This window comes from Ammodytes marinus, assembly GCF_949987685.1.
Source record: "Ammodytes marinus genome assembly, chromosome: 5".
Taxonomy (NCBI): Eukaryota; Metazoa; Chordata; class Actinopteri; order Uranoscopiformes; family Ammodytidae; genus Ammodytes; species Ammodytes marinus.
The window spans coordinates 19,814,554-19,832,615 of record NC_137234.1 but is presented as its reverse complement, the minus strand read 5'-3'; the positions used below and the strand labels follow the sequence as shown (position 1 = coordinate 19,832,615).

At 38.9% G+C, this 18,062-nt stretch overlaps 1 protein-coding gene across 1 annotated transcript; it reads left to right on the top strand.

The window, feature by feature from the left end:
- Positions 1-6,222: 6,222 nt before the first annotated feature.
- On the top strand, positions 6,223-17,642 carry tsg101a (tumor susceptibility 101a). Its single transcript, XM_080027106.1, has 10 exons — positions 6,223-6,578; positions 7,452-7,539; positions 7,644-7,709; positions 9,304-9,467; positions 11,052-11,178; positions 11,661-11,718; positions 12,301-12,395; positions 14,426-14,628; positions 15,019-15,258; positions 16,308-17,642. The coding sequence occupies exons 1-10, from the start codon at positions 6,537-6,539 to the stop codon at positions 16,395-16,397; spliced, it is 1,173 nt and encodes a 390-aa protein (XP_079883232.1). The 5' UTR covers positions 6,223-6,536; the 3' UTR covers positions 16,398-17,642.
- The last annotated feature ends 420 nt before the right edge of the window (positions 17,643-18,062 follow it).

Here is an 18,062-nt window from a genome sequence, read left to right as displayed (position 1 = left end):
TGTGGCAAGTGTATTGCAGGACAGGAATAAAGATGTCAAGATGAAAACCGTGTCTTTTTCGGCCCCTCAGCCAACCATCAACTATCATATCATCTTTCCTCTTAAATCTGAAATGTGCTGCCACCTACAGGCCGCCTTATGCATCACGTCTGAGAAGCCGACAAACAAGACAGTTATTCCTACAAAAGTACTACTTAACAAACCAACTAAAATAAACACATCAAGAGACGGATACACTATATAAATGTTCTTGACAAATATTCTACTTACTTGTAGCTTTGAGTCAGGATTATAATGTGTTATATATTATGTACTTTACACAATGTGGGCAAGGCTACAGCTGTGATGAAAGCTCAAAGTACGCTCATTAAAAATTATGTTGGCACAAGTCGTTTTATCATCATCACTTCCCAGAAGTTTTAGGTTGTGCAGGTAAACAAAGCAGACCTGATCGGTTGTCTCAAACTTGTTAAAGCATATGTCAGTGCCCAAAAAGTTAATCATATAATTCTTGACAATTATAAGCTTAACTGTTTTATAAAGATAATTTGCAAAGACATGGTTTCTACTCTTATATGTATCTCTTATTTCTGGCATTGCAATAAGAAATCTCAAAATAATAGGCAAAGGTATAATCTAATCTAAATCATTTACAAATACCTCTGGGTGATTGAAGGGAAACAATATCTGTGGCTTTTAAGTTGGTGTTTTGAAGGAACTGAAATAAAGTAATAACATATCAAAGTAACGTAGGCCTAACTGATGTGGGTGTTTTTCTATTTTTCTGAGTAGCATTAAAAAAAGTCTTAGAAAGTCTTGACTCTAAATTGTCCTAAACTGTGACCCTGTTTAAGACAAACAACCTATTGCCGGAAAATAGGTCAAGTGCCTGGGTGTGTTTGTCGTTGTTATGGTCACTGCCCGCAACTGAACAGGAAGGAGGAAATACTATATAGTGGTGTGGCAAACAGCTGCCCAAATGTTGCTTGGCATAGGAATAATACTCATTTATAATTTCACCTATTTTCAATTTTTTTTTTTAAGAATAAATGTCAAATCGATTATCAAAGCTGTTTTTATATTGTAGCTTTGCTCAGAAGCTGCTAATTGTAGAGAAAGTGTAGGGCAGCCAATCTCTACTGATAAATACAATGTTAAAGTACAACACACATTCATTTTCACAAACAGAGCACTTGGAAGGTATTTGCATTGTATTAATGCTGAGAGTGATTTAGGTTATGTTACCCTGTATATAAACCAAATGGTAAACTTGAATGCATAGTTTTACGGCTGGTGTAGGTTTGTATAATAAGGATAAGAATTGATTATTGATGGCACCTTTAAGATTGCATTGAAGTGCTGAATTGATCTAAATAAAGTGAGAAAAGTATTACTTTAAAACAATGTTTGCCATTCACACAACAACCAAAACATGGCTCCTATAAATGATTACACAGTCATATGTTAATATATTAATATGGTCTATTGGGTCACTGTTATATTCCTATCTTGTTTGTTCAAGCCATAGAACCTTGTTTTTGCTTTTTAGGGCGGATGATTTGCATAATTGGGAGGCTGTTCTGTTACTGGCTCTCAAAGGTCGTATAAGACTGGAGGTTATACATATACCCAAGACAGACCGAAAGGTGGATAGTGTGAGTTGGTGTTCTTAATAGACAATAGACAAACAAGGTAATATTTTCCTTTCGGATAAACCTTATGCATCATGCCATACAAACAGAGCACGATTAAGAAAATGCTTCCAAAGGTAAGAAAAATCATCAGCGATTAAAATAAGTATGAATGTTCTCTAAATCAAACGTAAACAACAAATTGTTCATACAGATGTTGTTCAATGCGTGTTTGCTTTGCTTTCTGTTTTATTCAAAGAGATATTTTGGCAAGCATGTAGCCCGTGAAATATACATTGCACAGGCTCTCTTCAAATACCTTGAGCCAGTGATGGACAAATACGGTAAGAAGCAAAATGATATCCATCTAACATTCTGCTTTTGAGGTTACTCAACGTGTGGATAATTTCAGCAAGTACTGACGTGAGAGTGTTTGTTTCATTTTGTTTTTCTTTACAGTTTTCAATGACGGAACCTCAAAGGACATGATGAGTCTCACTGGAACCATTCCTGTCAAATTTGAAAGTAATGACTCTGCGTTTTTTATTTGTTTGACAGCTAAATTAGGAATGGAAAGCAGACATTGACATGCATTCAATTTCTGGTAGACCAAGTCATTTCTTTAAAAATAATGTGAGATAAAATGTATTTTCCTCTTACACAAGACAAGAACTTCAACATCCCCGTTTGCCTGTGGCTTGATGAAAGTTACCCCCATACTGCTCCCATCTGCTATGTCAGACCCACAAAGGAGATGATGGTCCTCAGAGGGAACTATATCAGCAGCAATGGGGAAGTGGTGCTGCCTTACCTGGAGGAGTGGGAAAGCGTGAGAATATGTTAATATTTATCTTGCATGCTTTGAAAAGAAAAGAGGTTGTCTTTAAAGGTTTTAACGCTTTACAGCATTGTTAGCCTACAATGGTGTAACTTTTACCTGTCCCCCTAACAGGACAAATGTGACCTACTGAGCCTACTGCAGGTGATGGTTCACATGTTCACAGAGTTCCCTCCTGTGTGCATGCAGCCCCATCCAGAGCCTGAGCAAACCTCTTGTAAGTATACCACTCGCACATGGCAGAAAGCCAGCCTGTAAAAACAACACTAACATCCATATGCCCTAGATACAATTTGATGTTGATAAGACAGCGGCAAGATTAATATCCAGGCCACACGTGATTTAATGTGAATGTGGGTTAGTCATAAATCTAGGGCTGAAGATACCTGTCCCTTGTCAACCTGTTTATGAAGTTGTTGTGATATGATAACGAGCCTTTTTGAAGGAAGAAAATGTAATTGTTATTATTGTATTTCTTTATTAGGTTGGCTGCAGTTTCAGAGACAAGCAGAGGTGCTTTCAAAGGAAGATGGAAGTTCCTATCTGCATATAGTGAGAGAAGACGGTGTGCCTTTTATGCAAAAACATGAAACCAACTGTTAGTCATTCTTATAGAAAGACTGGCTGTGTGTTGCCTGTGATTAAGTGTTTTAACGTGTGCACCGTGTCAGATGGTATCCATTGATTATTTTGCGTGTCATTCGTGAATCTACAGGTAAAAAAACAACTTGCTGTATGTCACTCTCTTGTATGATTGTTAATGTCCGCCTGTGTCTACATGTTTTTTTTTATGTTTTCATATGAAAATTACAAACTACTTTGAATGCCTATGAGTTTCGCTTCAAATCGATTTCCAAGCAGCTAATAAAACTGTACCTTAACTGCACCCAAAGGCAGACAGTTGTTGTGTCCATATCCATAAAACCTTTTGGACTTTTGACCTTTTAAGATTAACGTTTAGTGCAGCTTAGTTAATTTTGACAGAGAATATAGAAGAGAAGTTCTGACCACTCTTCAGTTAGGGTGAAAAAACTACTGATCAGTCGTTTTCAAGTTTCTTCTTCAGTAAATCCATCATGTTTTGTTGTAATCATTTCTCAGTGAATTGTTTCAAGTTTCAGTGGATGGACAAGCTAAGGTTTAAGATTAACTGCAGATTTTCACACTGAATCAAAAGTCCAAACTATTCCTAAAGACAGGACTAATAACTGACATCATAATATCCTGTTGTGAAAAGTGACTGATGCATTCTGCTATTGTAAATAAAGATACATAAAAATGTGTGCTTGTTTTTGTGGGAACAACTTTAGTTAGAATTTAAAGAAAAACAAACAAACAGACAAACAAACTGTGTTTTGGTTTCATAATTTGTGGTGGACTGTGAATAAATGCTTTTTGGCAGCATTCTGGTGGTTTCATATTATGGGCCTATTCATCTTCCTATTTCTGGTATTCTGTGATTTTTAATCACTGAGATTTTTTTAAAAAAAGTTACCGTATTTATTTATTTTCCATCCATCACAGGTTTAAAAAATGCAACATTCTCTTGTGTTCTCTAGGCGCCTAGTCACATACCGTATATGTCTATGGTCACATACAGGCAGACCAAACGCATTAGGCTATTTGTCAGTGACACCGAGGGTTTACTGCATGCAGTGTTTGTCCAACTTTTCACTAAGCCAACTCTGATATATAATTTGAGTTTTTAGAGACTAATCTTTTTTTTTTATAGGAACAAAACCACCTTCTCTTTATTTAGTAGGAAAAGGATTATTGAGGCAGTTTTTATGTCTGTCCTTGATTACGGTGATGTGGTTTACCGGCATGCATCTCATTCATGTCTTAAACTCCTAGACTCTATTTTTCACTCTGCTGTAATTAAGATTCATCACAGGAGATGCTTATGACACACACCATTGCCTTTTATATGAAAAGGTTGGGTGGTCCTCCCTTAAAGAGAGACGTGACGCACATTGGCACATTTTTATTTACAAAGCCTTGACCGGGAAGCTTCCTCGTTATTTAACAGAAAAGCTGCAAATTTCAGATGGGCTTTATCAGACCCGCTCCACTGACATGCTTATGCTTTATGTCCCACAAGCCGGTCTGAGTTGGGAAAGACAGCTTTTAGCTTCACTGCCCCTGACTCCTGGAACAACTTACAGCAAACAAATTTAACTAAATACCTTCATATCCTTTAACCAATTTAAACAAACTACCTTAAATCTGCCAAACTCTACCTGTAACTGTTTTAATTAGGCTATATTGTAGGCTACTTTCACCCATTTCATTTTAATTGCTGCCACTCTTCACCACTGTGTAAATGTTTCAATTGTTTTTTTCTCTTCACCTGTTGTTGTGTATTTTATGTATTTGCATTGAATATTTTGTATGTATTGTTGTTTTTCATTTGAATTTGTTTTGAACTCGAAGTCATTGTAAATGAGGGTCACCCCTCAATTGGTCTCTCGAGGAAAAATAAAAGTTAAATTAAATGAAATGAAAAAATCACATATCACACCCACATAGGGTGAGTTGCCCTAATGTGGGACACTGCCTAATGTGGGACACCTAAGGTCTAGAGCATTTATCTCATATTTCTGACACATGTAAATAGTTAATATTGTTGTCAAATCCAAGCAGGGGTTCCCTGTGATTGAAATCACATGAATTTACAATTTTGATTTTAAAGATAAGGGAGGGGCAACAGTCAGAAAGGAAGTAAACCATGTGAAGTCCAGAAAAAGGACAGTGACATAGGTTTGAGAGGAACTCAATGCTAAGGCTATACATTTTTCATTAACAAAACAATGTTGCCATTTGTTATCAGATTATGTTTATGATACAATTATGCATCAAAGTATGCAATAATATTGGGAAAATGTTTTAAGTTTTTTTCATCTTCAATCAATCTGTAGCTGTCCCACATTCGGAAAGGTGTTTCCAAAAGTGGGACAGCATGATTTGCCTAATCTGGGACAGTCATACTCTTATAAAGAAAGCATCCCTGAAGCAAATATAAATTAACTCAACCCTGTGCCTAGGAAATAGTAATTTTCTCATGTCCTATGTTAACTCAATGCAATGTATTACAGGTCAGGCTATAATGGCAAAGTGCAGAGTTGGGATATGAAGCCAGGGCAAGAAAAGTATTGTTCAAATTGAAACCATCAAACCTGAGTAATGTACCTAAGACCATGAGTGTTAATGAGCAGATACGTTTGATTTGAATTAGTTAAGGGGATATAGTTTTTTTCAGCATAATACAGACTGTCCCAGATTAGAGCGACACACTGTCCCAGATTAGAGCAAACCCATTTTCCTGAGCAATTTTGCACATGGACCACTAATATACGTGCCATTACTTCTCTGAGTATGATATCTGAATTATTTCTAATCTTTTGATTAGCCAACATCTTGGGGATTTCAGAATGGTATCATGTATGGGTCAAATGTATTGGCTTCATATGTTAATATCGTACATAAATTGAAATTGCAAAAAGTGTCCCACATTAGGGCAACTCACCCTACGAGTCACTCAAAAACAAATCCTTTGTTGTCATCCTCACAGAAACCGTCCTTGTCCTGAGGAAATGAAAGACATACATTACATGTTTTGCTTGTTTTTTCTGTAGAACCCATGGACCTATTATAACAGGTAGAACTTTTGGGCTTCATTTTTCATCCAGACCACACCCCTGGAACGGGAACCACTAGTCTGTTGGTCACGTCACCGGACGGTGGACCGGAAGCAGTCAGGTGGAATGCCGGAAATTCATTTTGTTGACTATCGAATGTTTGTTTTTCGGATTCTTTTTACAACTAATAATTAACCGTTCTTTGTCCATTTTCTATTGCTCCAACAACTCGTGTTGGACTGGCGGGTTTCATACAAACACCGAATCATTGACTTAATTGAAGTCGGTTCCGAGGCTGGGCTAACTTTAGCCTAGCATTCACCGGAGCCTTGCTCGAGAGAGTTAGCTTGTTGTAGCTGTCACACCAGCTAGCTTAAAAAGCCAGGTTTTAACACATTATTAGGAACAGTTCAAACAACCCCAAAAAACATGGCAGTTGTCAACGAAGGCGCTCTGAAGAAAATGCTGAAGGTAAGCTTACTGTTCAACTGTTATGGCACTTGCTGTTCAACAGTCGCAAGTTGGCTAATGCTACCGAAACCAAACATGACACAATTAGCTAGCAGTTAACATTTCCTGGAATGGCTAATACTTCATAAAGGGACTGTATTCCCTTCAAGTGCTGGCCATTTGGTGATTTCGATCACAATGTGACGTATCCAGATGAGATCCCTCGCATTAATGTTTGTGTTGCGTTTAACCATGTAGCATAGCCACCCAGCTAGCATCACCATTATGTTAACATGTTTAATAATTATTCGGTGTTTTATATATGGCTGTTTTTCAAAATGGTTTTGAAAAACAATTGGCACATATTCATGATTCTTTATGTAAAAGGAAGACAATCGGTTCATGCTAAAATACAGTTTATTCTTAGGTTCAATCAACTGTGCATTTATTACAGGTACATAAGTTTAAACACTTTAATTTTCAAATGAAACATCAACAAAAGCATTGTGTGAGCTTCATAATGGGTCACGATTTAAATAAAATTTAAATCACTCATGTGTTAATTAAGATACAACTGTTGGCCAAACAACATCTGTGAACCATACTGGGTTGATCTGGGTGTGACAGGAGGTTCCATCCCTGAGAGTGTTGACTTTGGTGACGGAAGATACAGTTTCAATCCAACCACAAATTGTGTTTTTTTTCAAGAAACCTAATATCCAACATGATTGTATATTAGCAGGCAAGTAAACAACTGGAGACTATTGATTCCTCCAAAAGTAATTAACTGAGTATTAGTGTCAGCTCTATCTAAATGTGTCAACTTAAGTGTCTGCATTGTTTCTAAACTCACATCACTTTCTCTCCTCTTTTCTTTTGTGTGTTATCGTCCAGCAATACAAATACAGAGATCTGACTGTACGTGAGATAACCAATGTCATCTCCCAGTACAAGGACTTGAAGCCGCTTATGGATGCTTATGGTATATTCAATCACGCCGTTCGTCTGTTTTTGACTGTTCTCTTTTATATTGTTAGCTTCTACGATGGTATAGCTTGTTGACATGGGATCTTCTTGCCAATTTAGTGTTTAACGATGGATCCACAAGAGACCTGATGAGCTTGACAGGAACTGTTCCAGTGAGCTACAGAGGTAAATAACCTTTCTCTTTCTTTCTAAAAAAAACACTATCTATGAAAACATGTGGGACATTATTGGTCTGTCAAATCTGAACGAGTGGGGCATAGAAAGTAGGGATGTGAACAATGTGACAAGTCGACTCATCGACCAATTTTTGACTCGTGCTCAAGTCGACTCCAAAAATAGGAATCGGAATTTTTAATTTATTTGATTTGTATGTCCGTGTTGCGAGTTCATGGGTGGTCGTGAGCGCGCTGCACGCGCTTCATTTCTGCAATGTGAGCGCATTAAAATCTCAGCTTCACTAAAGTTTTTTTCAAACTAGAGGAAAAACCAGTCCAGTGTAAAGTATGCAGCATAAAGTTATAACATTCATCTACGACCATGATGTCAATGACCTTCACCGGGAGACCTCGCCGGTGTGAACGAGTGAGCCGCCGTGCAGAAAAACTCTGTGGTTTAAAGCAGCTACGAGTAACTTTTAAATATCTTTATAACAGCCTAATTTTTCCTCTGATAATCATAAATTACCTTTAACAGCAAACGAGACCATCGTCTCCGACTATAGTTTTTATTACTGCATTTGGTCTGGTCGCATACCCAGTCCGATTTTCAGCTTGCGCATGCAGGCTCTATGGTCACATATTCGTATCGGTCGCAGATTTCAAGGTATCTCAGCAACGCGATTTGAGAAGCCTATCCCTCCAGGTGAGGGAAGGGGAGCGGGAGCCTTGTTTGAGACAGTTATTTGTCGTCATAATGACTGATAACGGGGCTGAACCATCAAAGAAAAAAATTAAAATTCTATGAAGAAAAGCTAAAAGGGAGAGTGATAGACGGGCGGGAGGAGGGCGTTGCCAAGCAACGTGTACACACGTTCACAGGAGTGAACTAGACTGCAGTGTAATGAATGAGCGGTACTAAAACAAATTTTACTTTGCTTCAAAATACTACTTCTTTTGTCCAAAGGGGCCGCCAACCGCCAAAGTTACTCGTAGCCACCGCAAAAATTATAATTGGGGTCATCCTGACTGTTAACATTGTTGAGGGGAACAGCTTCCGCAATCTGATGGCATTTCTCGAGCCTGAATACACAGAGCCATGTCCACAATCTGACTGCGACTAAAGGGACTGTACAGTTAGCCGCCTCCCTCTGTTAGTTTCTGTTTACTGCCGAGTAAGTTACAATCACCACCAACGCATAGACGGCATTATTAAAGCCTCACATATTTAGTATCAGAAGGGCGATGCAAATTCTGAAGTCTAAACACACACAGCGGCAGTAGTGTTGCTCATTCTTATCAGACAGCACCACAACTGCGTGCTGCTGCTGCTGCAAAAAAAAAAAATGGCACAGCCTTTCTTTCCTGAATTGATCGATTTGTCCAGCTCAGCTTCAAGCCAAATCCATTGTTTTTTTAACATTGAAGTTAGAATTGCTCCTTTTCATTGCTATCTTGCTTGATATCAAAACATTGTTACACCATATCATAATTGAAATTGACTTCTGCTGAATGAAAAATAAAACAATTCAAATGTGTCCCTCAAATCTGACATTATAACATAGTGAATGGGTGTGTTTGTGTGTTTTTCTCTCCTCCTGTAGGCAACGTCTACAACATCCCAGTTTGTTTGTGGTTGCTGGACACATATCCCTATAACCCTCCCATATGTTTTGTGAAACCTACCAGTGCCATGATGATCAAAACTGGCAAGCACATCGATGCCAATGGCAAGATCTACCTGCCTTATCTACATGAGTGGAAGCATGTAAGTGTGAGATATTCAATCTGTGGTTTTAGTTAGGCAATGACAATATGTGTCACGTCTAAAAAATTCAAACGATTTAAAAATTGATAATAAAAAAAAAATTAAAAGCTCTGTGTTAAATTAGGTTGTTACGAATTTTTGGGGTCAGTTCTGTGGAAGGTGGCTAATACATACCACTCTATTAAAAGCATAAGATTTAAGGTATACTATGCAACATTTTAATGAAAACATTGTTTATATAGTCACACAAAAATAATCCCTCTCAATGATCACTTCTGCCCCACTTTAATATGTGGTGGTGTGTTAATCTGCGCAGTCCTCCTCTCTCTGTCGGCTGTATTTTACATAGTAGCATTAGTTGATATAACAGAAGACTTAGGTCTAAGCTCTACCCCAGCACCTCCCTGCTACTTTGTGGGGCACAGAAGAAATGTAACTTTGTGATCTTTTGCAACATAAACAAGTCTTACCCCAAAGAACAAGCACAAGTACTCATTAATAGATCAGAAATTATGCAAGTAAAAGCTACCAAATGTTTGGGAATTTTAGTTGACAAAAGACTTAACTGGTCAAATCACATAGACCTGGTTAGCAAAAGGTCTACGAAGATAATGGGCAAAATAAGAAAAGTGTGTCCTCTGATTCATCCTTCTGCTCATTTAACCTTATACTATAGCTTTTTGTTTCTTTATTTGAACTACTGTAATCTGATCTGGGCAGCTTCATATCCCAACCATCTCAAGAAATGATGTATCATTCAGAAGCGATTCTTAAGATTCATCTCACATTCAAACAGATTTGCTCCATCAGCACCACTTTTTATAAATTTTTCTATTTTGCGAATTCACAAATTAAATATATATCAGATATGTTTATTCATTCACACGTTTATTTACAGAAACCAAGATCTCCCTGAAAGCTTTCAGACTTTGTTTACTCACTCATTTAACGTACATTCACATCGTACTAGACAGAGCTACAATAACAACCTATCTTTAGCCTTTTCCCACACATCACATGATCAATTTAGTGTCTTATAGAGGCCCTGTATTATGGAATGTCTTACCTCCCCTATTAAGATCCATATCATCCCATTCACTCTTTAAAAAGTAGCTTAAAAAACATCTTATCTTTTCATGAATCACCACTGTCCTCTCCATTGCCCCACATTTTCTCTCTATATAAGACATGTATTCATCACATCCTTTTCCATCTAATTTTGATTATTTATGTTCTTTCTTAGTCTGTATTTGTTAGCCTTATAAATATGATTTGAGTGTGATTATTGACAGGGGTGGAACTCTTGTACAAGCCCATTGGTCTTCATTCCCTCCTTAAACCATTGATGTTAATGTGTGCTAAATAAATAAACTAAAACTAGAACAGAAGCCTCTCCGCTTCTTTGACTGGGGTTAGCTTTGGTTAGCTCAGTGGCTAACACACTGATATAAACTGTATGTCTAACTGGAAAGTGGTGCCCTCTCTCCCTCCTCTGTGTGTCAGTGACTGCTCCCGCGGCTATCGTGAAGATTCATTCTGCGTGTGTTGGTTTTTAAAACGTACCCTTCACTGTTTGTGTTGCAGCCTCAGTCCGACCTGTATGGTCTGATTCAGGTGATGATTGTGGTGTTTGGTGAAGAGCCTCCTGTGTTTTCCCGCCCGACCACACAAGCCCCCTACCAAGCCTTTCAAGCAGCAGGACCGCCTAACCGTGAGTGGCATACCTGTTTGTTTGTTTGTTTGTTAACAGGGGAATCAGAGTGGCCATGGCGTTGTTTGAACTTTTCAGAACAGGACGATCTACATGCTGCTTTTGCATACAGTGATATTGTACCGGTACCTTATCATCACCTATCAGTACAGTGAAAGCTGTGTCTAATATTTGGTCCACTCCATTCTTACCAATGATGGTAGACTAAATAGACACACCTTTAGTGAAAAATAAAATACTTTTCCCAAGTTTAAATGGTTTAAGTAGTGTCATATTCACATTTATGCTGGGTACTTCTCCCTTATCTTTGCTACACGTAAGTGATGCAATATTTTCATTGAGCACCAGATGGAGCTAAGATGCCACTACATCACACAATGGAAACATGAAAGTCAAGGTCTCAGTCTCAATAAAAGAGACAAATAATATTTTGACCTGTATGTCCTCACGTCTGATTGTTTATTTATCTCTCTTTACCTCAGCTTCCTACATGCCTGGCATGCCTGCAGTGTCACCTTATGGCCCAAATCCTACTCCGGGGTAAGATGTGTACCTAGTGGTTTTCTACCCCCCTCTCCCCCACCCAACACACATACAGTACACTCACTACAGTACGCAAACCTGTTCTGGCATGTTTGTTTTCGTGGTTTCTTCAGCATCAAATCACACAGAGGCATATTTATTGGTGAAACACTACAACTGGTTCAGGTACATTTATAGCTAAAAGTTAAAGATGGAATACAAATAAGGAAATGGGCTTAAGGCAAATCTAAAGACATCTGTCCTAGGTGTGCGATGCTGTACAATTTCCCGTTTTTCTTTCCTAATTCTGATCATTTCTGATTCATTTGAAGCTTCATTCACATACTGTATATAAGTACAATCATATCAATAAGGTTAAGTATTAATACATATTTTCTTTATGGATTTTGAGATATAGTTTATATATTTTTGTACTTTTCCTTTTCTTTTGTTAACAATATTTTCAAATGCATGAATAGAAACCTGGCCTAATTGTTTGAACTGCAATTGTGCTGTCAAGTTAATGGAAACACATTTTTGCAAAAGTTAAATATAGAAGATAAAGCATTGGCTATCTGTTGTTCATGTAACTATTTCCAGGGGCTATCAAGGATACCAGTACCCAGGGGGTAACTCTTACCCAGCCACTGCTGGACCTGCGCACTACCCCAACCAGACTCCAGTTTCCACAGTGGGTATGTATCACATTCAGTGCTTTTATCTCTCTTTCTAATGGGTACAATTCAAAGTTTTAAATGACCACAGGTTAAAGATGATACAGGCAAGATGCTGATGAATATGTTCACTCATACATGTGTTTGCACTTCCATGCACATCTCCTTTTTGTCCTAATATTGGAATACAAGGATACAATACATTTCCCTCTTTCCCTGGTCTTTGGTTAACCCTGAATTGAGACAAGTGACCTTTTGACTCGAACTTACTCACCTTCTGTGTGACTTTGGTGGCTCGCACCGGGCACCTACTGAAAGGTCATGAGTGTAACTAAAGCGGGGGCGCACTAAAGGCCAAAAGGGACCCTCAGGGGAAAAGAGGCACAGCACCCACTCTGGCCCGCACACACTACGCCCCAGAAGCACACAGGGCTATATTTAGTATTGGAAACAGTAACTACACACAAAGACAGACCTATGATGATCAAGGGACCCATCTGCTGTACCAAAATCCGTTAACACCAGTGAAATGCTTCTCATGGACAAGCATGCTGGAGGAACTTTAGCTGTCCCCTATTTTTAGCAAAGGAATAGAAATGGGTTTGGCTGTACAGTACTCAGAGCAACTCTGACATTTGTAGTGCTGACTTCAGACTGCACTCGAGGTGTTCTAGACTCTCAAGACATCCATCGTCGCCTTTCACTTTACATAACATGGATTTTTTACAGCTTGTCAGACTTTATTTTGTGATGGACTTTGATGACTGGTATCTCTGATATTTTATATTATCGGGAACATGTGCATTGGAACAAAATATTAGAAAAACCTGATGCATAAACTTGATGCAGTACTACCTTTCTGAACAGAGCAATATAACATATTGTTTATGAAAGCTTTCATTGTTATACCATCCAATAACACCTCCATAAACTACAGCCTTCAGTAAATAAAGATAGTGTTTACTGATTTATCTTTTTATTGGATTGTATTATTACAGAGGTCATTTTTGATTAACTCAGAATAAACTCTTATCATAAGCATCTTACTGTGCACGGGCAGTGTAAAATCAAATCAATGAGCGGAGAGACAGAACCGAGGCAGGTGTTTAAATACAGTGTTTACTAAAGCCTATGTACTCATCTTGAAGAAGTTTCTGGAGACTTGTCTTATCAGAAATATGTATTGAAGAGAACAGGACAGCAGCACAATTGAAAGGCTGTCTATTGGTACCCAATTCTGACAGTCCCTAACTGAGATCAGCGTTTAAACCTTGTGCCTAAGTATGCACACAAGCTTTTACAACACTTAAGGCATACAGACATATCCATATAAGGTTATTAAAAGCATGTGGGAAATTTCTATTGGATACTGCATCATAAACTAGTAACTATCATTATTAAAATCAAGTCGTCTTTTCCTCAGCACACACTCTCTGCAATCTCTAATGGGTGCCAAGCATATCAATGTTTTGGGTCTGTGCTGAAAACAGTGAACACAACCTTGGTGTCTAGGGAGATGACACTGTATCTGTACAGCTGACTTCAGTGTATTTTATCTGAAGACAAAGCTTAACTATTGTCTTGGAGATAGCAGATAGGCAATAAGTGTAAAAGTAGTTAATATTAGCTAGGCTTAAGAAAACTCCCTCACACAAAGCAGTATTTTAATTGTTGTGTGAGTGAATATCATTTGAAAGAAATGGTCAATCATCCCCCTGTAGAGCCCTATGCCACGGAGCATACAAGCTGTAATGGAGGCTCATTGTGGATACTTAATGTTTGCTTTCCTATAATTAGTTACCCATCTGTACCTTCTTAGCTTATCTTGCCTTCACACTGTTGATCATTATTCAATGGCTTGTCGGTAGGGCACACGATCTGATCACACTTGAAAAACATAACAATTCTACATGCATGAATGGACTAAGGGGAATATCACTTCACCTTTTTTTAAATGTTATATCCGTCAGAGGACCTTGAATCTGAAAGGTTTTAGCCAATAGGTCATGTTCATTGTCTCTCCTCCCTTCTAACCTCTCTTCCTTCTGAAGGCCCGAGCCGAGACGGCACCATTGGCGAGGACACCATCCGCGCTTCTCTGATCTCAGCCGTGAGCGACAAGCTCCGCTGGAGGATGAAGGAGGAGATGGACAGAGCTCAGGCCGAGCTGGACGCCCTGAAGAGAACAGAGGAGGACCTGAAGAAAGGCCATCAGAAGCTGGAGGAGATGGTCTCCAGACTGGACCAGGAAGTGGTGAGAGATCCTCCTCTTTTCAAATTTGGGGCGGCTGTGTGCGAAGTGGGTAGGGCGGTCGTCTGCAGGGTCGGTGGTTCGATTCCCCCGTCTCCCCGCCACATGGCGAAGTGTCCCTGGGCAAGACGCTGAACCCCAAATTCCTCCCGATAGTTTAGCCTGCTATCGGTGTATGAATGTGTGTGTGTGAAAGGTAACGTGGGAATGGGAACAGGTCTCCCTTGAAAATTAGTCAATGGGATTCACCTGTATAAATAAAGGGTTAAAAAAATTAAAAATAAAATGTTGTATCTGTATTATTATTTTTATTTGTGTCCTCTCCTGTTTTACTTTCCTTTCTTTCCATACCAATACAAACGATATGGTTGTGATCTTTTATCTTTCCACTAGACGGATGTAGACAGGAATATCGAGCTGCTGAAGAGGAAGGACGAGGAGCTGAGCGAGGCCTTGGAGAAGATGGAGAACCAGTCGGAGAACAATGACATTGATGACGTCATTGTGCCCACAGCACCGCTCTACAAACAGATCCTCAACCTGTACGCTGAAGAAAACGCCATTGAGGACACTATCTTCTATCTGGGAGAGGCCCTGCGCAGGGGTGTCATAGACCTGGAGGTGTTTCTCAAGGTGACCACACCAACACAACTGCCCACTAATGCATTACATAACCTGTGTAGTGTATTTCGTTATGACACATTCTAAGATTAAGGATAAATCAGGAGATTGTTTAATTACATACAGAGTTAACTATAAGGGGAGCCAGGAGTAGCTCTCGTGAGTATATGTGTGTGCAGGATAGGAATGTGTATTGCTTAGTGGGGGAAGCCATAGGTGAGATGTCTGTAGGTTACTTAGCATGCACACAAAGGGAGGCTCCGGGATGACTGTCTTGTAGGGGCAATTTAGGACAGTTTGGTGAAGATCTAACGGCTAGTTTATTGGCCCCTGGCTAAAGGGATTGTCTTGAAGTTACTGAATCAGACTTCCTGGCCCCAAATGGCAGAGCACCTTCATGAATACCCCAGATGTCCTCTAGACATTGTAGGTCATAGCTAGTTAGAGTCCACCAATCAGGAGTTAGGCGAGGTGGAGCTTACTGACCTACGGACCAATCAACTCACTTAGATTTCAGATTAAATGCCACCACAATACAGGAAAAATCGGGTCTTTTAGTATACAGGAACTTTTCATAGCTTTTGGTTTTAGGCATGTACCTCTATTAGTTTTTTGGCTACAAACACTTTAACTTTTTATTGGCTTCGTTTTGACTGCAGGATGAGTTTTGTTGCTTAAATAAAAGAATTGTTCCTGAGACCTCCTCATCTGCCTCAAACTGCGTCTTCTTTCATCAACCCACCACCAACGCCGTTTTTCTGAGTAAAGGCCGGAAAATATACTGCACCTGCATAGTTAAAGCAGCACAACACACACATCCATATTTTTCTCAGAAGAAAATCGACATGATGTGCAAATATTCGCTTCAGGTTGTGTGTTCAATATCCCGATTTTGAAATGACAAAAACGCAATATGTGTGTGGAACTGATTTAAAAATTGAAGCACATCAGTTATGTGAAAGAAAAACATGGCTGAAATGCCTTCTGTGTAGGCATGCATAAAGTGTGGCTCTCTGTGGTTTTAGCCTGACTGACTCTTATTCTCTCTTTTGTCTTTTCAGCATGTACGCCTCCTGTCCAGAAAGCAGTTCCAGCTTCGTGCCCTCATGCAGAAAGCTCGCAAGACTGCCGGCCTCAGTGACCTCTACTGACCCACACTGACTGCCTGGAAAAATTCATATCTCTATGCTCTCTTTCTCTCCTCTTCATCCTCCTCTATTCCCTTTTTTGATGTCCTCTTGTTCAAAAAGCCAACCTTTTTTTAATCTGTATAAAAAGAAAAATGTGTTGAGAACTGCTCAAAGTACAACAATTATGAAGAATTGGGATTGTCTTGTTTGGCAACATCAACATTTCAAACTGTGGCTGCAGTTGTAGTGGGACAATATTTGTAATTTTGAACAGACCAAATACTTTGAGATCATTATGCACTAACACACATGGCTCATTTGCAAGACATGACACCATAACGTTTATGCCCCATTATCAATTAAAAACGACTATGACCATGTTGCTTGAACAAAGTACTGCAGTCGATAACACAGAACATGCTTAACACACATATGCCATATTGGTAAAAGTGACGTGCGAGTCTATTATGTGTTTCTGTGTGGCGTACTGAGTTTATGTGTCGTCGTCCCGTGTAAGCTTTTTGTACAGAGCCCCATATGTCCACACCCCTTCATAGTGAAAAGGCTAGGCTCTGATATAAATACCCAGGGCGACCTTTCAGTAAGGACAGGGGTCTGGGTCATGTTCAGTAGCAGTGATTACCTTTTATACAGTAAAGGTGACGAGGAAAAAGGACCTGAACTGATACATTTTGAGCTACGTGTCCTCACTGCTATTTTCTTTTTCCCTGTTCTGTGTGTTTCTCTACACATGGTGTGAGTGGGTTTTTTCTTCATTGTATGTCAGCTGCTCAGGTCTTACCTCCAGTCCGACTGCATTAACCTGTCAATCATGTACAGTGCTCGTTTTACTCTGTACAGTCTTTCTCTTTTAAGGTGGACACTAGTCTTGATGTACTTTATTTGAAGGTATTACAAAAGATGATTTTGTAATATTTTTTTTTTTTTTTTTTTTACTTTTCTGGTTTCCTTGTGCCGTCTACTCATTCTCAGTCCTCCTGAGAGATTTAGGTCTTCAGTAAATGTAAGGAAAAAGTTGTGAATATAGCCGGAGTGTTAGGGGTACATGAAATAACTATTGTATTAATCAAAAAAGTTAACTTATGTAAAGTTTGCAAACAGGTCTCATTTAAATTAGCCTCTTACTTAATGCACTTTGAATTGTATGATAGAGTATCTACTGTTATTATTTTGTTTCCAATTCAACCATAGACCACCTGTTCTTTTATATCTGTAGATTTATGTAAATCAGTACAAATAAAATAATTCTGCTTTAATGGCTCATGTCTTTGTGATTACTTTACTAATTCTAAATTATTATATATTTTTTTAAGATATTTTTTTGGCATTTTTATGCTTTATTGATAGTGTAGAGACAGAGTTGAAATGGGGCATAGGGGAGTGACATGCTGAGAACGACCGCGGGCTGGAATCGAACCCGGGTCCGCTGCTGGCCGAGGCCCATGGGGGGGGACGCCCTACCAACTGAGCTAAGGGCGCCCCCCCCTAATTCATCATTTCTGACAACAGTTTTTCTACACATTTAATGCAATAGTAATTGTTTTTTTTATGGAAACGTATAACTTCTAGGTGTTTTCTCACAAGAGCTGGACTGTACTCAAACCACATTGAGTATTTAAACAACATTTGGCAAGTGAAGGTCATTAACAGTATTTTAGAATCCAG